This window comes from Esox lucius, chromosome 5, assembly GCF_011004845.1.
Source record: "Esox lucius isolate fEsoLuc1 chromosome 5, fEsoLuc1.pri, whole genome shotgun sequence".
NCBI classification, from domain to species: domain Eukaryota; kingdom Metazoa; phylum Chordata; class Actinopteri; order Esociformes; family Esocidae; genus Esox; species Esox lucius.
The window spans coordinates 32482115-32496808 of NC_047573.1; the positions used below are offsets into that span (position 1 = coordinate 32482115).

The following is a 14694-nucleotide window of genomic DNA, read 5'->3' on the forward strand; positions in this document are numbered from 1 at the left end:
GAGTTCCTTCAGCCTACTGTCACTCTTCAGCTCAATAAGCTGTTCCTGCATATCAATTGACAGCTCGTTTGCTGTGCACACAAATTAATCTCGAACCCACTCAAAAGAGCGATAATCCTCTTTAAAGTACGTCGCAAGTTGTTCTCTCATTGCTGACAGGTGCTCAGACGCTGACTGAAATAGAGAGGAGAAATCGTGTGACGTGCCTGCATCAGTGATAAAGTCTGCAAGGCTGGGGAACATGTCGCAGTTCCCTCTACTGATGCGGCCATTCCAGAGGTCAAGTTTTTGTGTGAAGGAGTCCACTCTGTCTGCAAGGAGCAAAATATGAGTTTCGCGGCCTTGCAAAGACAGCGGTCAAATATATCAACCAAATAGGACAGAGACGCAAGCCACATAATGTCATCCAGGTGCTTCACCAGATCTGATTTCTGTCAAAAAACACTTCACCTCCTCTCGTAGCTCATACAACCGCTCTAACACCCGCCCCCTGGAGAGCCAGCGAACTTCAGTGTGCAGAAGCAGCTGTTCGTGCCCTGCCCCCATCTCCTGGCAGAGGACCCCAAACAAGCGAGAGTTTAGCGGCCGTGATTTGATGAGATTTATCATTTTCACGGATTGGTTCAGCACGGAGGCAAGGAGAACTGGCATTTTTTTAGCAGTTAGTGCTTCGCGATGGACCATGCAATGTGTCCATTTCACAAGTGGAGCTACTTGCTGAACGCGAGCAGCTAGGCCATGCTCATGGCCCGTCATTGCCTGCGCACCATCCGTGCATTAGCCAATGCATCGGTCCCAAGTCAAACCATTTTCACAGAGAAAAATATCAAGGACATTGAAGATGGCTTCTCCTGTAGTGTGTGACTGAAGAGGCCGGCAAAACAGGACATCCTCCTTAATCGCCTTGTCCCGCAGATACCTGACATAGGTGAGGAGCTGTGCCTGCCCAGCAATATCAGTGGATTCGTCCAGCTGCAGCACGTAGTAAGGACTCTTTTTTATGAACTCTATCAGTTGCTCTCTGACATCATTAGACATGTCTGAAATTCTCCTAGCGACTGTGTCATTGGACAGTGGTACTGCACTGAGCCTGGCTGCGGCACTATCACCTATCATTATTCTGCACGTCTTGCGCGGCCGGCAAAATGAGAGTCTCCGCAATTGTACCATCCATCCATCTTCTTCCGCTTATCCGGGGCCGGGTCGCGGGGGCAGCAGTCTAAGCAGGGATGCCCAGAATTCCCACTCCCCAGACACTTCCTCCAGCTCTTCCGGGGGGACACCGAGGCGTTCCCAGGCCAGCCGGGAGACATAGTCCCTCCAGCGTGTCCTAGGTCTTCCCCGGGGTCTCCTCCCGGTGGGACGGGACCGGAACACCTTCCCAGGAAGGCGTTCCGGAGGCATCCGAAACAGATGCCCAAGCCACCTCAGCTGACCCCTCTCGATGTGGAGGAGCAGCGGCTCTACTCTGAGCTCCTCCCGGGTGACCGAGCTTCTCACCCTATCTCTAAGGGATCGCCCGGCCACCCTGCGGAAAAAGCTCATTTCGGCCGCCTGTATCCGGGATCTTGTCCTTTCGGTCATGACCCAAAGCTCATGACCATAGGTGAGAGTAGGAACGTAGATTGACTAGTAAATAGAGAGCTTCGCCTTGCGGCTCAGCTCTTTCTTCACCACGACAGACCGATACATCGACTGCATTACTGCAGAAGCTGCACCGATCCGTCTGTCAATCTCCCGTTCCATCCTTCCCTCACTCGTGAACAAGACCCCTAGATACTTAAACTCCTCCACTTGAGGCAGGCACTCTCCACCAACCTGAAGTGGGCAAGCCACCCTTTTCCGACTGAGGACCATGGCCTCGGATTTGGAGGTACTGATTTTCATCCCCACCGCTTCACACTCAGCTGCAAACCGTCCCAGTGCATGCTGAAGGTCCTGGTTAGAAGGGGCCAACACGACAACATCATCTGCAAAGAGCAGAGACGAAATTATGTGGTCCCCAAACCTGACACCATCCGGCCCATGGCTGCGCCTAGAAATTCTGTCCATAAAAATTACGAACAGAACCGGTGACAAAGGGCAGCCGGAGTCCAACATGCACTGGGAACAAGTCTGACTTACTGCCGGCAATGCGGACCAAGCTCCTGCTTCGGTTGTACAGGGACCTGACAGCCCTTAGCAAAGGACCCAGGACCCCATATTCCCGAAGCACCCTCCACAGGATACCGCGAGGGACACAGTCGAATGCCTTCTCCAAATCCACAAAACACATGTGGATTGGTTGGGCAAACTCCCATGAACCCTCCAACACCCCGTAGGGGGTATAGAGCTGGTCCAGTGTTCCACGGCCCGGACAAAAACCACACTGTTCCTCCTGAATCCGAGGTTCTACTATCGGCCGTATTCTCCTCTCCAGAACCCTGGCATAGACTTTCCCGGGGAGGCTGAGAAGTGTGATCCCCCTATAGTTGGAACACACCCTCCGGTCCCCCTTCTTAAAAAGAGGGACCACCACCCCGGTCTGCCATCCCAGAGGCACTGTCCCCGACCGCCACGCGATGTTGCACTTGTTGCAATTGTACCCAGTTTAGCTATTCTTTTGGCCACTACATACGATGCCTCCAAACACTGTTTAGGCACAGTGCTGTGAACTGAAATTGTTGCCTGTTGCTGATGGAGGCTATCAAGCTTTCTTTTAAAATATTCAGCCGGTTTATCCTTAATGCCAGCATGCTTTGTTTCGAGGTCCCTTTTTAGTTTGCAGGGCTTCATGCTGTCGTTTGCCTGCACCTCGGCACACACGACACACTGAGGTCTCAGATCAGCCGTGACTGTAAACCCAAACTGCAGGTATGCTTCATCGTACATTCAAAGCTTTTTTGCAGCTGGTGTGCATCGGTTGCCTTGTTGGTTCTCACTAGAAATCTCTCCATTTTTTTTGGGTTTTGAAATAATTTGGATGTGGATTGGTTGTGTTTTCAATAAAGTTTAGGCTATGCTGTAAAGATTTGTTTGGGTTTTGAAGTAAATTGATATCGATGGATAACAACTAGACTAGCGAGAGATGGCACAAGCGAACTTGGCAAGAGACTAGACTGGAGGGAATGCAGCGATTTATTTTTGTGTGAGAGTGAGTGAAGAAACATTTACATTTACACTCCGCTCTGTAAACCAGGGCTGGAACGGCGGCGGCCATACTCAATGCGCGATTCATTTGCAGCCTGGACGCGGAGTGGTGTGAGTGTCCTCACTGCTGCGCGAGGCTACTGAGAGACTGACCGCCTGTGAGTGCTTTTGGACGGGGGAGGGGCTCACGGCAGAACCTGCTGCTCGTTGAGCACAGTAACTGCAGAGTGATACGTGCTTTCGAGTCTCCAAACACCACAAAACATTTTTCGCCATCTTATTAATCACTAAATTTACTTCTGACAACGTGCTTCAAATTGACAATTGACAATTTGCTTCAAAGTTTTCAGAGTTGAGAAGCTCCATGAAGTGATGCGACAGCCAGATAGTGCCTGCCCTGGCAGCTAGCTCATCGGTCAGACAGTCCTGCGCAGAGACCTCACTGTAAGCTGGAGCTCTCTCAGACCGCTCTCGTTAATAAGAGGCTTTTATTTTGCCGTTGACGTTTCGTTTGTTTATATCACAACACATGTCCATCATAAGATCAATGTGGTTAACTTTGGTTAACTGGTCTTTTCGGAGTTAAACTCCAAAAGAGTGCCCTGCGGGCTTGACAACCTCGCACACACACACACAAGTTTGTACAGCTACCCTCATGGCGACCAGAAAATATAAATTGCATGCTCCCTTGCCCTAAACCTAACCCTAACCGTAATCTCAATAAAGTAAAATTTATGCCTAACCTTAACCCTAAACATAACCAACAACGCCTGGACCTTAAAGAAACCCCAATTCTAACTATAAAATCAATTGTAAGTTTGACCCTAAACCCTGAGCCGGAAAATTTACTTTTGCCTCACGGGGACCGGCAAAAGGTCTCAATTAGGTCAATTTTTTCTGGTTTTACTATACTCATTGGGACATTTGGTCCCCATTCGTTCAGTAAGACCTAACACACACACACACACACACACACACACACACACACACACACACACACACACACACACACACACACACACACACACACACACACACACACACACACACACACACACACACACACACACACACACACACACACACACACACACACACGGGGGAGAGAGAGATACCGTTTCTCTTCGGGAGATTTATTATGACAAATATGCTATATGCTATACATTAAATTATGACAAATATGCTATATATATATGTCACTAGATTTGTCGCTAGTCGCTTTTGACACAAAAGTCGCCAGGAGGATGATTTGTGTGTTATAATAGTCCAACCACTTTCATTTCAACATGGGGGGAATTTTTGTGAATTTTCTTTTTTCTGATTTTCTTTTTTTCTCCCATCCTGTAGCCTACTTGCGCCCCACTGGTTGAGAACCACTGGTCTAATGCATGTATAATCTAGTGTTCTTTGTTTTGCTTGTTTTTGTAAAGCGTCTTTGGGTCATTGAAAAGCGCTATATAAATCCCATGTATTATTATTATTATTATTATAATCCCTGAGTGAAATTAGAAAAATGAGAGCTGGAGACTTTTTAATATTGCAGATAATAAACAATACATATTAAGTGCCATTATTGGTACTATTTTAACTTAATCAGAGTAGTTGTGAATCCAATCACCTGACAACGCCATTCCAACAGCCATACTAAAAAGTCAACGGCTAACAATACTCACCCATGGCTTTGGTCTCCTCTCCCTTGGCGTTGAGGATGGAGAACTTGAATTTGGCGCGCACCTCAGCCTTTGGACAACTGACCAGGAGCAGATAGAGGGAAAGGTAGTCTTTGCTCTCCTCATCCAGCCCTTTGGGGTTCACCCGCAGACACCTATCAGCATAATGAGTATGAGTGAACAAGCAAAACTGAAAGAAACCATTGTCAGTAAGTTGCCGACACCTGGGGTGCACTCATTCTGACAAATATAAAACCTTAGTCACAAAATGTTTTGCCAAACAATGAATTGTACAAATACAGTTAGGTCACTCAGTTTTTTCTGTTACAAAATGAATATGCTCCAGGTGATGACAAACCAGTAAGCAACACATTCAAATCGGAGGGTCAGAAGGGAAAGAACATTAAAAATATTTATTTCACTTATATTGTGATATTGACTAAAACTATTCCCAAAAACAATGAAGCATGATATGTCGCTTATTTATTTGTAGAAATACTACATACAAAGAAAATCTTGAAAATTGTAGTATGCAGAATCTGACTTAACCAAAAACGCATTTTCAAAAATGTGGCAAGGGCAATAAATAGAAAATCACTAATTACATCCTGAAAATGAAGAGGAATCAAAAACCTGATCCCACACACCATTTAAGCTTATCATTGGCTCCTGAAGAGAAGGTGGAGCTCTTAATGACCTCGCCCATCTCCTCGCGACAAAAACTGAAGTTGTTGATGGTCCACATGTAGGAGAACTTAACCACTTTAATCTGTGGGGAGGAATGCAGTCAGAGTTGGGGATTAAAAAGATTAGACCTATTTAAGAATGCCTTCCATATGTTATTGAACATTTTAGATAAAGAACCCACATACTATACAGACTCTCAGATCGCCAGCATTGACCTCCAGACAATAGAATTCCTTAAAAATATGACCCACATCTTCTCCTCACCTGAGTATAGCACCAGCTCTCCGCCACAGGCCCGCTGGACATTTCCGCAGGGGGAGGGGGACTCGGGACTCTTGACATCGCCAGGGTGGCAGCAGGTTGTGGTTCAGGTTGGGAGAATCTGTTTATTCAGAAGTCCAATATTCCTCCAGAGTCAAAGATGTGTTAATAAACCATAGGTGGCATAAAAGTGTGCCCTGAAAAGACAAGGGACAGGGTGCAGGACTTTCAAAACAACATGTTGGCAGAGTCTACCGAAACCAAAACTGTCCTTTTCCATTTAGTCAATGGTATATACTGGAGACAGCCATTGTGGAAATAGGCTCACTGTTCCTCTAGTTAGCTACAGTGCACTGCACTGGATCATGTAAGGTTTAAGACTGACATCTTTGATTGTTTATATTTAGTGTAGTGTTTATTATTTGTCCAAACAGGTTTCACGAGTGCGTTCCAGTTTAGTCATGCAATTACCATCACTGCCACCTACACATTTTGCCAAATGCCAAAATCAAAGCCCAAAGTTAAACTGTACTTTAAAATTATGGTTTCAAAACAAATAACAAACACTACGGAGTCACATTATCACCAAATCATAATGTGACTCAGTAGTGTGTATGGCCCCCACGTGCCTCTGTGAACTCCCAACAACATCTGGGAATGCTCCTGATGAGATGGCGGATGGTGTCCTGGAGGAACTCCCAGACCAGGATCAGGGCATCAATAAGTTACTGGACAGTCTGTGGTGCTACTGTGCGGTGGCAGATGCACCAATACATTACATCCCACCTAGAGAAGCTCCTGACTGCAGTGTGCAGCTCGGGACGGGGCTCATTGTGGGCAGAGTCAAACGGGTTTAACCCGACCCGTTAGTCTCCTTTAAGGTCACTCAAGCTGAGGTTCACGAAGGTATTAACGTTAACAAAAGCTAATCTTAACTTTTACAATAAATCTACGTTTTAACATGATAATCCATCTTAAATGATAGACCTATAGAATATACATTATTAAATGTGACAGCAGGTGTATTATCTTTTCATTATAATATTATTGGAAAACTACACTATAGGAGAAATGTTTCCACTCATTACATGCGGTTCTTATTAAGATAAGCATATTGTCCCAACTGCTATATAGGATAGATTTAAAACCAAGTGGGTGATAAAGGGATGATCAGCTGGTAACCAGTTGAGACAAACACGACGGCTCGTACTTTACACAGCTGCAACGCTCTTCGCTGGACACAGAAGATAAGAATTACATCATTTCAAATGTTTTCTAAAGCAAACATTTTCATTTCAAGTCAGCTTTAGATATTTGATTTTACAGCCAATATACGCAAATTATAAGCTTTTATAAGCTTAAAATTTGAAAGCATGCGATTTCTTGACAAGCAGCCCATTGACTTAATATATTTTTGTTCCATTTTGGTTGCGTGCTGATACAGCTTTTTTCAATTCAATATAAATGAATTCAAAGCAAGTAAATGTACTAGTTTATACACTGTGTGCACAATTATTAGGCAAGTGAGTATTCTGATCGTATTATTTCTATGCATATTTTCCAAACTATATAAACTTGAATGCTCATTTGATTGAATCATTTTCAGGTAAAATGTATTGGTGTAATGAGGGAGGGTTCCCAGCTCATGGTATTTATTGAAAAGAAGGGTGGCTTTATCGGTCACAGAATATTTTTGAAAGGCCAGAAATGTTATTTAATTTTCATTTTGTGTTACTTATTTGTTGCACTAAATCTAAAAGATTAGAATTAACAAGTGACTTGGATAAATCATTTTTGTAATTTAGTTGCATAAATTCTGCACACTAATTGTTGCCTAATAATTGTGCACACTTATGTATTCAATTATATTTTGGATCGACTGAGAGCATCGTGTTTGTTTAACAATAAATCTTGAGGATCATTATTGTGAAAGCAGTGTACATTCTATAGGCAAAATGTTTCAAAATGCTGAGCATCTGATTTTCTTTCCAGCCGATAGCGTATCGGAAATGCTTTACTATTGTGTTGTTGTATAAAATGAATAATAAACTAATAATATAGTGGTACTTTGGGTGTATACATTTTGGCTAAAAGACTGATAGACAGATCTGTAGACTCATTGAAATCATGGTTATTTTGTATCCTAATCCATAAAAAAAAAACAAGACAGACTTCATTAAAATACTGTATGGCTGGGTTATATAAAAACCAATACTCAACATACATAAATCACAAAATTGACAGATTAGCCATAATTCAAACAAGCTAATTTGGAGTGGCAATTATATTTCCTGTGACTGAATAGCGGTTTTGAGCAGAGCGATGGGAAAGACATGGAGCGGTGGAGCACAGCGTAACCTTCGCTCCAGAGGTTACATACTCTGGTATCAATGTAATATTTCCTTCTATCTTCAAACATTTACTATGTTTGTATTCAACAGGTGCCATGCACAAACATGTGTTTGTATTCAGTGTGTGACTTTCAAACCTCAGATGCACAAAAATGGTGGGTGGGGTCAAATGTAGGCAAAGTCAAACGTTTCACCCCACCAACATTGATCCACGCCATGAACTGCACACTGCAGTCAGGGGTCTCAATTTAATTCAGGTATGGGGAACGTGAGGGCCAGTCAATGGCATCAATGCCTTCATCTTCCAGTAACGGCCTAAACACCCAGGGCCCACTGCACCAGAGTAATGTCTGACGATTTCATCCCAATAACTAACAGCAGTCAGGGTACCGTTGGCTAGTACGTGGAAGTCTAATTTAAATAAGCTTAAATAAGTTGCCTTGATAAAAAAAAATGCTATGTCGTGTTGCATCATTACAAATGTACTGTTATATCATATTCAATTGATGAATTTTTATTCACATTTGGATGAAAATAAAACAGATTCATAGGCCCCTACATGATGTGGTTACACGTAAACAGTAATGTATATATTTTTAACATATTTGTAGGTAGAACTGAAACAATTACATTTTTGTTGACAAATGAACACTATGGATTCGAAGCATTCTCTCATTATTAAACTTGAGAATAGCGAAATCTCCAAGACTGACAATATATTTCACTAAATATATATCCGTTTCCTCCTCCTGACAGACAAGTTCCTTTCAAGGTTCAGAACAAGACTACCATTCTCCTTAACCTTCAGCTAGAAAAGTAATTCATGGTTTCCAATATGCTCTCGTTCATAAGTGAAATCCTTGACCACCTTTGTCACCAGGTATTTACCAAAACTGAAGCAATTTTTTTTTTATCACAGATTCTGTTAGCCGTAGCCTAAATTACTCTTCTGAAATAAAGGAGGGTCCTTTTGTACAGAATAACCCTTAATGAACCCTAAACGCAGCAATTTGTTCTAACTTAAGCTTTGTTTCTAAGCAATAACATTAGTTTATTTAGGCCAAACTAGCGATTGAATTCTTCCCACAGTCTCTCTTCACTGCGCTTGATTTTTTCTTATGGCAACCCTCCCAAACTACGTCTGAATATGCAGTGGGCATCTGATCGTAGTTTTGGAGACTTTGTGAACCCAAGAGCCAGCTAATGTCTGCAATTCTCCAGCAGTGATCCTTGGAGATTTGGCCTCTCAAACCATCCCGCGTGGTTTCAATATAGAGAACTTCCAACTTCCACCTGAGATATTAAGACACCCCAGGAGACACTATTCACATCACGGATCGGATCGGAAACAAAGGCGTGGGAAGCGTGGAGGCCCTCGGGCAAGGCTAATGCTAGGCCCCCATCAGCCATCTTACAAAAACGGATTGGGATTGCAGCATCATGATTTTCTCGGAAACGTGGCCTAACAACAACATACCAGAAAACATAAGAGTTGGAAGGGCGTAATGTCTTCAGAGCAGACCAGAACGAGGAAGACTCTGGCAAGACCAGGAGGTGGGATGTGCATTTATGTAAACAAAACATGCTGTACAAACACTAACGTAACCAGGTGTCACTGCTCAACCAATCTGGAGTACCTGATGATTAGGTGCAAGCCTTTTTACTTGCCTCGGGAGTTTACATCTATAGTTGTTACTGCAGTCTACATAACCCAGTATGCTAACGCCAAACTAGCAATAAAAGAACTGCAGGCTGCCATTAGCAAACAGCAGAAGGAACACCTGGATGGTGTTTTTGTGATTGCAGGGGAAATCAAACATTTAAATTTGAAAACAGATTTTACCCAAATTCCACTCAAATGTCTTCTGCGCCACCTGAGGAGACAATACACTAGACCACAGGTTAGACAACTTCACCTACTCCACCCTGATCCTGAACGCCGGTGTTCTACAAGGCTGTGTGCTGAGCCCTCTCCGGTACTCCCTCTTCACCTACAACTGTGTTCCTGTACACAGTTCCTGGATTACAGAAAGTCTAAAGGCTGCAGTCATGCCCCACTTCCCATCAATGGCACTGAGGTGGATCGTGTGTCCAGCATCAAATACCTGGGTGAACACATCTCCAAGGATCTCTCCTGGACCCTCAACCCTGGCCAAAAAGGTGCAGCGGCTCCTGTTAATTTTTGAGGCTGAAGAAAGCCTGTCTGTCCTCCAAGATCCTTGTGAACTTTTAGTGCTCCACAATCAAGAGCATTCGGACAAAATGCACCACAGTGTGGTTTAGCCGACCGGAAGGCCCAACAATGGGAGGTGAAAACCGCCCAGCACATAACTGGTGCCCAGCTTCCTGCCATCATAGATAACCAGCGCAAGCGGTATCTGCGCAGGGCGCTGGGATCATCAGGGACCCTTCACATCCATGCCACAAACTGTTTCCCCTCCTATCATCAGGCAGGCGGTACAGGTCTCTTCGTTCCCACACCAGCAGGCTCAGGAACAGTTTCTTCCCATCTACTGTAACTCTGCTTAACTTCGTAACCCAGAGAACTCTGTGATTCATCACTAACCATAACCCACACCTCCCAGGGACCTTGTTGCACTACTTTGTACTACTCTGACATTGCCTTGCAAAGTCCGATAATGGAAGTTCAGTTGTTACAGGTACGTGTCTACCTCTGGAACCTCACTGCTGCTATCCCTGCATTTCAGTTGCACATGCATCTTGCACATTCAATTTACCTCATCGCACATTTAGAATTGCCATCGTGCTTGCAATTTTACAGTTGTTACATACACCTCTAAATCAGGGACCTCATTGCTGCTCTCTCTGCATCCCGGTTGCACATGCTACCTTATTCCTTAAATTTGCCTTGGTTGCACATCTAGAATGCCATTTAGAATTGCCATTTTAGCCGCACAACTGTTATCTGACTTGTAACATACACTATACTTAATACTTGTACATTTTCTGCCCTCTTCTATTTGCCTTCATTGCACATTTAGTATTGCCATTTGTACTGCATGTGCCTTCATTGCACATCTATACATTCCACTTGCAATATACTAAATACTTGTAAATACATTTTCTGCCCTCTATTTGCACTTCTGGTTAAATGCTAACTGCATTTTGTTGCACTGTATTTGTACTGTTCAATGCCAAAGTTGAATCGAATCGTCCTCATCCAGGTCAATTGTTAACATCTCCATTTGCTTTAAACTTCTTAATTATTGTCCTGGTAGTGGAAATTGGCATTTTCAATACAGTATTCTCAGGCCTTTTCTATAGCGATGAATGAGACTATGTGAATTTGGCATGTGGGTCACCTCATATTTATACCATAGTGAAACAATAAGTCAATGCTTACCATAAGCTTTAAACAATAGATATATTCCAAACACCAATGTTGATCATGCCCATATGGTGTTCTATGCTTGTCTGCAGTAATTACAAACCAACCCAGATGTAAAAAGTAGCCTAAGTGTATGGTAAAATTAATTAATTAATAGCTGTAGTGGTGGGTTCTCCACAAAAATTATTCACACTTTTATTAACAGACATAAAAATTAATGGATAAAAACTTCTAACGGATGTGATACACAAACAAGAAAACTGTATACAAGTGACTTCATTAGCCAAGTCAAGACAGCTTTATCATAAATTTAAAATGAACTGATGGATGAAGTTGCAATGTATATATAAATTCCAATCATGAGCTGCAGTGGGAATAATAAATGTATTTTTGTCCATTTTAGGCTTACCTTGGAAACTGCTTAGACTACAGTTGAAGACGGAAGTTCCTCCCGTAACCATCATTAACATTTTCTGTAACCTGTGCCAGAGTGGACATTCTGTAGGTTTAGACCAGGCAGGACACATCATTGCAATATTTACAATATGGTAAAGTGGCCCATTGTACAAGTTTAGTGTAGAACACAGATAGGTAGACAATATACCTAACATTGGTTTGTACAGATGATGTACCAACGTTTCAGCTAAGTTAATCACTAACGTACAGCCTTGTTCCCAGCTGCTGTCTTTGACGGTGTCTATGGCCAGGACTAAAGAGGGAAAATTCCATTATCCCATAAAGTTTTGGAATGAGCAGAATTAGATGTTGGATAAGTTTAAAGTTCTGAAATTATTGCTTACCATTGTGAGAAATATTATAAATGGGGTGTAAGGACATCAACGCATGCCTAATGTCTCAGGAGACCTATTTTATGCTGTATTACAAACAGGGCAGCTGCACCAAGATGTTAGGCTAGATTTGACATAGAACCAGTCTGTCTTTAGTCAAAAGTGAAAGTGTGTATTGTGTGAGGCAACCTTCAATGCTGAAGTCAACCTACTACGCCCGCCCCACATTTACGGTGTTCATCTGTCTTCCCCAAGCAAGGTGTGCTTAAGAAAATGTGGATTTCACAATCCTAAGCAACGATTTACAATGATGTGAAAAAAGGTCAATACAACAATGAAAAGATTTATCAAACACTAGAATGCCATGTCATATCATGAGCTAATACCAAGCCAATATGCGACTGGGTTCAACCCAATAAAGCTTTAATTATCATGTTCACTGAGGGTTAATCATTGTTAACCCAGAAATAAAGTGATTTGTAATTGGTCAGATTCTAAATTATGTTCCGGATCCAAGTGTTAGGCTAATAGAAGAGAACGAAAACAGAAAGCTCCACATACTCTTTGAAAATTATCAGCTAGTGTATGGGACCAATCTCACCCACCCTATGGAAACCTTGGAAATAGAGGATTTGTCCCACACCAGAACTAATACAGTTGATTATCTCATGCAGTTGATTCAAGACAGATGTACAGTTTTTCATTATGAAGTCCGTTCATAAGACATGAAACCATTATCGATCTGAAATTGACAGTTAAAATGCCAATTATATTCTACTGCAAGTCGACAAGGCACAACTTTACGGGAACAAACAGTATTAAATATGGCAATACTTGACAGAAAAGCGGTTTTGACCAAAAAAAAATAATTCAGAAGCAATTTATATGCCAAATGAGTAATTTCATTTAAGAACTATGGGGGCAGAGGTGCAGATATTCTATAATTTACTAAGATTGTGTACTCAATCTATAAAAGTTGAAGAGAGAAGACGATGTAATTGGAGAATATAGGTCAGACAGCCTACATGTCATTAAGATGGAATGTTTGAATCATGATAAATCTATTGCATTAGCTAATGGAACAGCAGGATCTGCAATGCAGTAACATTACCTGCACAATGGATGAAGGCTGATGCATTGCTTAGCTGGCAAGCAAGCAACAGTACAGTAGTAAAAGTTTATATATTTCCTAGGATGCTTCTCAGCATTACTCCATTTGTTCAATCACTACCTTCAGTTCCCTAATTTCAAACAGGGGTACAATGGCATTGGATTACAATGCAACATGAACTACATCTGTACAGGTGTTACGCACCAAACAAGGACGGTGGGTGGTTGTCTGCTTAATTGATATATATTGTAAATCCAACATTTCTAGCGAAAGTACTGTAGACCGCAAAAACTATATATGTATTACTTAGTTATTTACCACCGTGTAACTAGCTCCTGTCCTACCCAGTCTTTCGTAATTAACCTGAGGGTAAACTCTTACAAACTACAGTAGGCTCCTACTAGTCCTAACGACACATCACCAAAGCTTTTTTTACGATAGATAGGTAGATTAGTAGCTAACTACCTCCTGATGGCAAGCCGTTATCTCGCGACAACATGAATAGCAAGTTACTGTATGTGGCTAACTAAACTAGTTACAGCTGAAACATGAATATATTAGCTTAATTTCACTAAATTAAACAAAAACCTGTATATAAAAAGTTAACGCAACCTTAATTTACTCTCTATTACAATTACTGTAGTTACTGTAAAGATAACAGTAACTACATAACTAAACTGGCTGCGGTACCAAAAGATAAGTCTAAATCGTATTCGACTACCGAACAACTGCACTGTAGCTGAAAGCCCTTTACAGTTTCCTGGCCAGTTAACCTGGGTAAAGCTAGTTAGCTATGCTAGGCTGGTAGGCGCTAACGTTATGGTTGCAACAAATGTCTTAGGTATGGAAATGACAACATTGTTGGTCATAAAGGAAAAATAATTATATTCATAATTACTTTACCATTTAATCTTGACATATATCCTGTTACATATTCCGTAAACTCACCTTCTTAGCTGGCTTGTATTTATTTCCCCGGACCTCTTCTGTTGTTAGCTAACTGCTGCTACTGCTACCTAGCTAAGAAGCTACATCGACAAGATTCCATCATTGGATTTAAGCCAAAACATTTGCTTGCACAGCGCCATCTACTGCTCTGGAGTGGAAATCGGATAACATTTGAGCGTTAAGAACAAATAAAAAACTAGGCCAATACACAATACGGAGCTTTCAAACACAGAATGGTCATTAAATTACATTTTCTGAAAATGAGTGAATCTCTAGATGCTGGTATCTGAGAAATGTCAGGACAGTGGTCTTGTGGTGCCTGGATAAGTAGGTATATTTTGCCAGATATCATCCAACACGTTCTTTGCCTAGACTAAGGAGTTTTCCTGGTTAATATAGG

The 14694-nt window shown here is 42.2% G+C and overlaps 1 protein-coding gene across 4 annotated transcripts in view; it reads right to left on the reverse strand.

Moving 5' to 3' along the window:
* The window catches only part of spop (speckle type BTB/POZ protein), a 35514-nt gene extending 21138 nt beyond the window's left edge, over window positions 1–14376 (reverse strand). Inside the window, exons 1-5 of one of the 4 annotated variants that reach the window (XM_010904066.3) lie at window positions 14295–14374; window positions 11857–11927; window positions 5751–5944; window positions 5447–5568; window positions 4803–4954 (exon numbers count right to left, since the gene is read on the reverse strand). In XM_010904066.3, coding sequence (XP_010902368.1) covers window positions 4803–4954; window positions 5447–5568; window positions 5751–5828 — 352 coding nt within the window. In that variant the 5' untranslated portion in view covers window positions 5829–5944; window positions 11857–11927; window positions 14295–14374. Of the gene's footprint in view, window positions 1–4802; window positions 4955–5446; window positions 5569–5750; window positions 5945–11856; window positions 11947–13346; window positions 14055–14294 lie in introns of those variants that run through there. The other 3 variants (XM_010904058.3, XM_034292300.1, XM_010904093.3) reach the window with 3 other exon arrangements.
* Between the last annotated feature and the right edge of the window lie 318 nt (window positions 14377–14694).